General features: G+C 32.0%; 1 protein-coding gene across 2 annotated transcripts; it reads right to left on the minus strand.

The window, feature by feature from the left end:
* Positions 1-229: 229 nt before the first annotated feature.
* LOC111717327 (chymotrypsin-like elastase family member 2A) lies at positions 230-10,320 on the minus strand (the record flags this gene model as incomplete). Of its 2 annotated transcripts, XM_023492825.1 has the most annotated exon segments (10): positions 230-407; positions 476-510; positions 575-619; positions 1,910-2,039; positions 2,427-2,518; positions 4,089-4,128; positions 6,944-7,090; positions 8,375-8,434; positions 8,841-8,912; positions 10,265-10,320. In XM_023492825.1, coding segments are annotated over 10 exon segments (779 nt in total), but the record flags the coding sequence as incomplete, so codon positions are not given.

Raw genomic sequence — 10,320 nt, forward strand, 5'->3', positions numbered from 1 at the left:
TGAATATATAGAATTCTAGGGAGGGGTATTTACCCCCAGGATTCTAGGGGGGGGGTAAATAACCCCAATAACCCCCCTTATGGCCGCCACTGCTAAACTTGTTTCTTTCTTTATCCAAACTTTAAAGATGAAATACAAAGACTATTATTGAGGCAGAAAACTTGGAGCCTTGGAGCATATTTTAAGAGTTTCGGGTCGTCTTTACAGACTCATCTGAATAAATAAAATATAAGATATTCCGAATTTATTGAAACCAATTAAAACACCAATGATATCAACTAATTCACCAATCTTGACTCTCATAATTATAGACCAGAAGATGGTGAAGATGTAAGAGGAACTTTAGAGTTTTCTTTAATCCAGTCCAAGTATGGTGAAACCCGAGTATACACACCAGGGTACTCATCCTTAATTACAGATATCTAAATCTTGTACTAGTATTCAAACAATTATCTGTGCTCTAATTAAGTCTCACCGAAGTACAGTTTGTGAATCCAAATGCTACAATTCCTTAGTAAGAAATGATATAAGTAAATAAGCTTCATTATTGTTTATTAGATTTAAGAAATCTTACCAATCTGAGTAAAAGCTCCAGTGTTGCCTTTAATAACTAAAGGTCCTAAACAGTAATGTAAAAACATACTTGTCATTTTCATTTTTTCATTTAATTTTTTCATTTCAGTTATCTCTTCAAGCTTATATTACATTGTAGATATCAAAGAAAGATCAAATTAATCTTCAGATTAACAAATGATCAAGATCAAGATTTGATCTTAACCCTTTAAAGGCTGAGGGGTCTGAATCTATGTATAGCCTGGGGGGGGGATGTTTGGCACCCCCACCTAGAAAAAGGCCTTAGAGAATAGGTATAGATTTGAATTGCATATTCATAGCCCAATTTTTCATGGCCAGCTCAAAGAAAAAAAGTAGACCGATACTTTAATAGTTTGGGTGCTAGGGAGAGTGGAAAACAGGCCTACAAAAGAGTCAAATATTTTTTTGTTTTTATCAAAGTCCAGTCTGTGTAAAAAAATCTAAAATGGCCCATAAATGTTTTTGACTAAAGCTACTGATCTATAAACTATAGTTTTGAAAAACCCTTGAAAAATGGATGTAGAATAATGCGCCACACTTTGAAATTGGTTTAAAAAAAAACAAAAATACTTTTTTTCATTTTTCTGACCCTTTATTTGGCGTTTTTTTTCACCCTTCCCAGCACCCAAACAGGCTTTAAAACCCTATACATTTTCTCTAAGGCCTTTTTCTAGAAAGAGGCTTGGGATGCCGCCCCCCCCCCCCTCGGCTATATGTAGATTCATACCCCCCAGCCTTTATAGTGTTTACAGTTAAATTACTTTTAACTAGGCCTACCTAGGCCTACCGTGTCCTATGTATCCTGAGTTCAAATACTTAGTACCTTTCAGTAGATGTTATCACTGTGGACAAGGATCAATTTGAATTTGAACTGGACAGACATTAGTGGTGTGTGGCAAGTACCGGCTGATACTATCGTATACTGACTCTGTTTCAATTTTGAAAGCGCGGCCAGACTTTTTACAGTACCTGGCTTAATATAGGCATATTTGATCTACCCCACTAGGTTAGTTTAGTGTGCTATGAAAGGTTAGATGGACTTAATGTCTAATAAAAGATTAATTCAAGTTATATTAGACATACAAAATCAGTGTCGGTCAACATAAACCATAGACTAATAACAATACATGCTCTCTCTCTGTCTTGTAGTTCAACGCTGCCTGTGTGGAACTCCTTTTGGGCTTCTGCCCTCAGACTTATTGTGAACGAAAAACCTTTAAATCTTGAAAAGACAACATCTAGTGTTTTATCTGTATTGTTATTAATCTATGCCATTATCAATAGATTGCCCAAGTTTAAAATCCAGTACTCCCACCTCCAGAGTCCCCTTTACATGAACCCTTAGGTCCTTCTTCTTTAGCACACATTAGAGTCATAGCAAAACCACATGGCCACTTGGGTCCCTTCTTAGCATCACAGCAATCTGCATTACTCATGGTTTTTACCTAAAACATTGTACTATTCAGATTTTTAGATTACAATGATGTTGAGCAGATTTAATATAAACGGAAATAAAACACACTTTTTATCTATGAATTTAATGTGTCACTTTACTCTTTCATCGTCACAGAAAAAGCAAAACCTTGAGATTTTAAGACACAACAATCATTAAAAAATGGTCCATGATGGGTGCGGTGGCTTACATTTTTCAACAAAGCCTGATGATTTTTTAAGGAAAATCTAAACCAAAAGAGGTAAAATCTTGTTAACTATTTAAATCCATTTTAAATCCATTAAAGGCAAAAAATGTTTCTGAAAACAAGTGTAACAATTTAAAAAAATGACTGATTGTTACAGCATAAACAGAATCTTCTTGTGATAAATGTTGATACCTTAACCTCCATTAGAACATTGGTATTATTCCATTCCTCTGATGTTATTCCCCACCCAGCAACAATAGCCTCCATATTTTCAAACTCTTTTCCTAATAGACATACAGGGTAAAATATAACAAGATTAGCATTGTTTACACAAAACTACCCAGGTAACAATTTTGCGGAAAATCCGCGGAAATTCCCAGGAATCTTTTACAGGAAAATTCGGTGAAAAAATGTTGACAGAAATTCTGAGGAATTTCTCGTAACCCATTCTGGGTAATTTCTTGTAACCCATTCTTAGACATTTCTCGTTACCAGTTTAAAGGAATTTCTTGTAACCCATTCCAAGGAATTTATCATAACCCTATCCAAGGACTTACTTGTAACCAATTCCAGAGAATTCCTGGGAACTATTCCCAAGATTTTCTCAAGAGTTTCTCAGGAATATCTTATTCATATTCTCAGCATATTTCTGAGTAAATTGACTAACCAGGACTTAGACTCACTTAGACTATCCTACAACTTTTTAGGCTTTAAACCCAACTTCTTAAATTAGAACATTATTGTCGTTTTTTATCTTACTGAAGTTTTTTTTTTTCAGACAACTGAATTGTCAAGAGCAAATGAAAAAAATTTACTATTTTACCAAAATATTTTTTTCAAAACAAGGTTCTAAAGTAAGTTATCATTTTTTATTAATTAGGATGCAAAGAGAAAAAGATTTAGTAAGGGCAGTGCATAGTAGCAGGGAACCTCAGTGAAACCTATTAGAGAAAAACAGAACTTGAAAATTCTGTAAAATTGGTGATGAAGTCCTGAGAATTTATCAGGAATTTCTGGAGAAATATTCCTGAAAAATTTCTCAGCAATTTCTTGAGAAAAAATCCAGAGAAATTCTCAAGAATACTTGAAACTAAGTCTTTTTTATGTCCCCCCAAAATATTGTTAAGTTGGTAACCAGATTCTGAGAATTTTTTAGGAATTTCTGGAGTAATTTTCTGTAGAAATTCTTAGGAATTTTGTTCTGTTCCAAAAAAAATCTGCGAATTTGTGACCAAGTCCTGGGATTTTCTCAGAAATTTCTGAAGAAATATTCCGTAGAAGTTCTCAGGAATTTCTCAAGGAAAAATTCCTGAAAAATTCTTATGAATTTCTTAAGACTATGTCTTTTATTCAGTTCCTCTAAAAATCTTGGTGGTAATATTGGTGACCAAGTGTTGAGAATTTCTTAGGAATTTCTGGAGAAACATTCCGGAAATTTTCTTAGGAAAAATTCAAGGGAAATTCTCAGGAATTTCTGTAGAAATATTCCAGAAAAATTCTCAGGAATTCCTTGGAAAAAAATCCGCGAAAATCTTGGGAATCTCAAATAGGGGACCAATTCAGAGAAATTTCCAAGAATTTCCGAGGTATTGTTTACACGAACTTGTTTACAAGAAATTCCTCAAAGCAACAAACCAAAATTTGAGAACTTGAAGAAATTCTTTACTTTTGTTACCTGGGTACAAACTGGTTTATTTCATGTCTAACTTTTACCTTGAAAAAGTCCTGTTTTTCATTGCTTGCTTTGTAAAATTGTTGGATATGTGTACTATTTTTGCTATTTTTGTTTATCATTGGATTTTAGGAAATTTTGGATAAAAAATCTGTACTGTATAGTTTTAAAACAATGTTTACCTAAACCGTGTATGGAGGGCAAGCATACAGGGGACACTGTCTGAACAAATTATAACATTTGTCCGTCTCAATAATGACGTACATGTTTTTGCCTGTTTTTTGATAATTGTGTTCTACTAAAATCCTCTATTAAAGCCATTTTTCCCAAAAGCAAAATATTAATGTTTAATATTTATTTGTATGCCATCTTTATTTAACTGAAATACTTAAAAACAATCGGGTGTTTTGAAATTTTGAAAATTTGATTTGAAAATAGTCTGTCTTAATGTCAATCTAAAAGATTATTTGTGAAATTGGTTTGATATTTTGCTATTCAAAAAAAGCTTGTCAACAAATGTTTCAAAAATTTGAAAAAATTTCCGTTTAGTTTAAAAAAGAAATGGAAAAAGTTTGATTTTAGGTTTGTAAACGAAACAAATTTTTTTTTTAAATAACAAAATTTAGCATGAAAATTTGCTCCTGGGGGGGGAGGTGGTTGGGCTGTATGTATAAAATGCCTTTTTTTGGACTACGAAATGTGCACCCTTCAGAAGGTGGGTGGTGAGGATAGTAAAGGTCGGAGAGTGTTGTTAATGCCAGAAACAAGCTTAAAACAATTGATTTAATGGGAATTGATACCCATATTGTATGCCATGCTTATAGAATAATAAAAAATTTGAAGGTATTATTTTAGATTTAATATTTTTTACATTAAGAAAAAGAAACAAAAAAAATTGAAATGCTAATTCTATGAATTTTTTATGTTAGGAGTTCGGAGGGGGGGGGGGGAGGTTATTTTTGCAAGAACACCTTGATAATGCTGTTGGTTTACTTATACAAATTAAATTATTTTCTTATAATTAATCACAATTTAGAATGTAGTCTGAAACTGCCTAATTATAGGTTATGGTGTTTTCTTTTCCAGGTTTCTCTTTACACAAACCCTTAGTTTATCCTACACAAACCTTTAGTTTATCCTATACAACCCCTTTGTTTATCCTAAACAAACCCTTAGTTTATCCTACACAACTCTTACTTTATCTTACACAAACCCTTAGTTTATCCTACACAGCTCCATAGTTTATCCTACACAGCCCCTTAGTTTATCCTACACAGCCCCTTAGTTTATCCTACACACACCCTTAGTTTATCCTACACAACCCTTAGTTTATCCTACACAACCCTTAGTTTATCCTATACAACCCCTTTATTTATCCTACACAAACCCTTAGTTTATCCTACACAGCTCCATGGTCTATCCTACACAGCCCCTTAGTTTATCCTACACACACACTTAGTGTATCCTACCCAAACCTTTAGTTTATCCTACACAAACCTTTAGTTTATCCTACACAACCCTTAGTTTATCCTACACACACCCTTAGTTTATCTTACAGAACCATTAGTTTAGCCTACACAAACCCTTTGTCAAAGATTTACACGATCAGAATGCAAAGATATACTGGGTATCTCTGAAAAAAGGGGGGGGGGGTAACAAAACTAAATACAATTTTAAGTACAATAGAACAGAATTTAGTGGGCGAAAACCCAATTGAAAATCTACGGAAAAGAGAACTGGCACATTTTTTAATATTAGGCATACTTAAAAAGGTAAAACGGCGTAATAGAGACAAAACTTTTATCGATCTATGGACATTATCCCAATTTGAAGCACTATTAGTACGATAAAACGATGTTTAGTAGGCAAAAAAGCTAAAATAAATTTTTTCATATAGACCCTGTAAGTAATCAGTTGCTTTACACTCAAACAATTGTGATAAAAAACAAACATGCAATGCTTGCCATAAGCTCAGAAGAAAGACTAAAATATTTTCACTAACTAAATGTTCTATCCATGTCACTGAGCAGTATATAGACTAATGTTTTGGATATTATAAATAGAGAAAATTATAAATAAATAATCCTCTCTCTACCCTGTGACCAGTGTGTCGGTATTTAAGAAGCCCGATGGGGGCGGGGAGGGGTTGAGGGAGGAGGGTCGTAAAAGAAGGGGAGGGTTGAAATTCCAGGGTCCTTGTATTAAATTTTAAGATAAATGTTCATACCAATACAAATTGTTATTCCCATGAGTATCTATCTATCATAGAGAACAAATAAATTAATATTATATTTTATCACTTTTTATGAAACCCTGTTTTAGAGATAAAAAGATGTATTAATCAAAAGACTAAGGGGGGGAAAATCTAACTTTTTTGCCTCACAAAGATAGTTTACTTTTCCCAGAAACTTAAAGAAATGGGGATTTTTGCAACAAATTTACATAAAATATATTATATTAAATTCTGTTTGTTCGTCCAAATTTCACCCGTAAATGGCAGTGTGGGTATTAAAGATAGTTGCCATTCAGATTCAGCTTCAAGGGTGGGGGTGGGGTCACTCTAAAAACAGATGGTAGTTGGGGTAGTGGTAGTTAAACCCAGCTACTCTAACTACCGTCAGATTCTGCTTCAAAAGTGGGGGTGGGGTCTCTAAAAACAGACGGTAGTTGGGGTAGTTGAGGTAGTTGCATTCAAATTCAGCTTCAAGAATGGGTGTGGGGTCTCTCTAAAAATAGACGGTAGTTGGGGTAGTGAGGGTAGTTGCTATCCTATCCTCACCACCCACCTTCTGAAGAGTGCACACTGCACATTTGTAGTAAAAAAAGTCATTTTATACGTTCACATGGTTGGGTGGGTTTGGAATCCCTCTGTGATTTGTTTCACTAAAAAACAGCTTACACTTCTTCACTTATTATACATGATATTGCAGACAAAGTTTGATTCTGTTGATTCATGTAATTTGTAACTGTTAAATAGTGAACTGACTATTTAGAAACTTTCTTTTCCTTATTTAAATAATGTACTTGTGTTCCTTACCTCTGTAAAGGCGATAGGCTGGCACAGTTTTATTAATGATATGTCAAACCCCAAAAAACTTGACCTACTCCAACCCGGATGGATAATTGACTCACAAATGTTTTCATAAGCCTCACCATCCGGTTTGTCAATATCATGATCACTAATCTAAAAGTAAGAAAATTGGATTTATACTGTATTTCCCCCATCTAAAAGTATCCTTACTCGAAAGTAATTCTGATTTAAAATGGCAGTATAACTTCTTCGTGGGATGATTTTTTTTCTATAACAAAGTTTACATGTATCATCACTTTCTTTATGATATACTAAATGAAGTAAGGAGGTTACAATTCTTTTATAAAAAAGAAAAAGTCCAGTTCATTAAAATACATTAATGAATTGAATGTATATTTCTCTCAAGACAGTTGCCATTTTTATACTATTTTCTTTAGAGATGGTCCTTGAGGGCAAGGAATTTATAAACAGATTTTTTAAAAAAAATTTTTAGGCCATTTTGTTTGTACTTTTTTTCTAAAAACATTCTATTAAAAACAAAAATTGTTTTTTAACAGTTTAAATAAACAACTAGAAAAAAGTCAAAATGAATGATTTGTGATTGTGACCATAGAGAATAGAATATACAGAGAGGAATTAAAAGAATCTCTCGGTATGAATTTTTTTAGTCCCTTTCAGCCTTAAAGGGAGTTTAAAGTGTACAAATCATATAAATGTTCACAAATTATATGCAGTAGAGTACATTAAAACAGTATGTTCCCTAGACTATTCATTTCCATTTCGAATTTTTTTAAACTGTTAAATAAACTTTATAATGAATTAGTTGAAAAAAACATCATTTGATTTATAGTTATAACGGAAAATCATTGTTTGTAAAGTGGAAGGCATAGAGTCTATGTGAAATGATCATTGGTCAATTCTGAAACCAGCCTATTTCATAATTTGGTTTTCTTTTAACAATAATTTTAGATTTTCTATATAATGATATTCCAGGGCCCAACAGGTTACATAGTACACCTGCAGTATGGAAACAGTACAACAAAATATGGCCGTTTTACACTATTTTCCATTAAATTCCTCTCTATATATTCTATTCTCTATGTTTGTGACTTATTTTAGAAATCAATTAACCGACCACAAGTGGTTGCTGAGTTTTTACAATTTCATATCAGAGAAATCACTGAAAGGCCCCAAAACAAAAATTTTGAAAAATTTCATGTTATACATCATTTCTGAAATTTTATGCTTATCAAAAACTTTAAAAAGTTAAAAAACTAATTTTGTATGTATTTGGCTATGACTTATTAAATTTTCTAAATTTTAAAAAGTGCTCTTCTGATTTGAATTTACCATAAAATGTCTAAGAAAATGATGTACAACATGAAATTTAAAAAAAAATATATTTTGGAAAAGAAAATACTAATAATTTAAACTTACAGAAACTGCAAGGTTTGCTTTTGGAATGTTATTAGTGCAATGAGCAGCAGTAAGTATAAACTAAAATAAAGCAATAAAAGTAGTGTGATTAATTAGTTATTTTCAAATAAAGAAAACAACTTTGACCAGATCGTGATTGGGCTATTTTTATTATATGGACGAGGCGGATGTTTTCCATCCCACACTTACCCCTCTGTGATTTCAATATGAATTAGCCCTGAGAGTTTATGTAGGGGAGTGTAATACACATCCCTTGCCCAACTTTTCAAGTTAGCTCATTAAAAAAAAGATGGTTATAGGTTGCTAGGTAGTTTTTAAAAACAGTTCTAAAAACATATCGGAGCAAAATATTGAAAAATAGTTATTTTAACCTTTGCAAAAATGTGACAAATGAACAAACCAGACAAATTGAATAATTTTATGTCTTTCAGAAATGTAAAATTATTTAAAATTCATTAATATTTGCCTGATTGTTTATCAGAGATCCACCACAATTATGATAAAGCGTACCATTCTCATCTTTGAGAAATATTGAAACCTGAATATTTATTTAAAGTAATTATGAATTATGTAATTTTAAGCAATAGAATCATTTGTATAAAAAATCTTAAAGAATGTTAAAATTTTCATTTCTCGATCCTTAAAATAATTAACATCTCTAAAGGTCTTTGAAATTACCCGGTTAGAGAAATTACTCAGGAATATGCTGAGGAAATTTCAACAATTAAATTGTTCACGAGAAAAGAGATTATGTCTTTGCCACAAACTTAAATATTTCAATCTCTATATCTTTGCAACCTAATGGTGTATGTTGATCAAAGGAGGTCATTGTTAACAAAATTAAGGAGGGTGTTCAAAATTAATTGCAAAATGACTCACACAAATTAATTGATTCATGAAAAAATCTTTAAATTCAACAATAAATTGCGAAAATTGCCTTTACAATTTCCATTTTTTATGTGTGAAGACGACATTTGATTCAGAATATAAAATATGCCGCAAATTTGCACTATATTGTTTGGGTTTTTGAATTGGTTTGGTTTGATTCACGAGTTGCAAATGAAGGAAAAAACTAGAGCTAAGGCTCAAAAAAAATTTGGGGGCATAGATAAACCATTTTCAGCTTCAGATCTACCAAGTTAAGGTAATATTTAACAACTAAACAAAGGTTAATATTCATAAGAAAATATGAAAGCATATTTTAAATGTTGTCTTCATTTTCTGAATATTTTAATTTCTATTATTTTTAAAATCTGTTTATTATGCCCATAAAATTAGTTATATTGTAATCATCGTCAAATTATCTCCTCTCAGGGCTTTTAAGATTTAGTAAATCAATAGAAATATTTTAAAACTTAATATATCATGCTTAGACCAAGGAAACATTTTTACCAACTTGATGTTCCGATGGCAAAAGTGCTAAAAGAACCAATAAAGGCAAATATTTGATTTTTAAAAAGAAAGAAAGCCTTAAATGTGTATTCGGAATTTTTGGAGGGGTTTCTCTGTCTCGCAAATTTATTTAAATTTCAAACTAAATAGATATTCTAAAAAAAACGTTTTTAGGGAAATTTTGTAATTTGAAGAAGACTGCTGCCCCCAATTTTTTTTTCATATTTGGATTTCATGGGATGGTTTATTCGAATGTGTACATCAAAAAAATCAATTGATGACCTTCTCTAATATTGATATTTCAACTTAAGATTACTTCATCCAACATATAATTGATAGTTTGGAATATCTGACGTCTGCAGCATTGGGTTGCAAAGATATGAATATAAGAAAATTGGAGTTTGTGGCAAAGACTCAATTTCTGAAATATCAAAATTTATTCCACCATAATTCACCCAGTCAAATCTATTGTTGGGAATAAAATAATATAAATGTTACCATCCAAGGATATTTATGCGGCTCTGTAGGTTTTCCATTTATTATCCTAGAGCTGT

Source organism: Eurytemora carolleeae, unplaced genomic scaffold (assembly GCF_000591075.1).
Source record: "Eurytemora carolleeae unplaced genomic scaffold, Eaff_2.0 scaffold2518, whole genome shotgun sequence".
In the NCBI taxonomy this organism is placed as follows: domain Eukaryota; kingdom Metazoa; phylum Arthropoda; class Copepoda; order Calanoida; family Temoridae; genus Eurytemora; species Eurytemora carolleeae.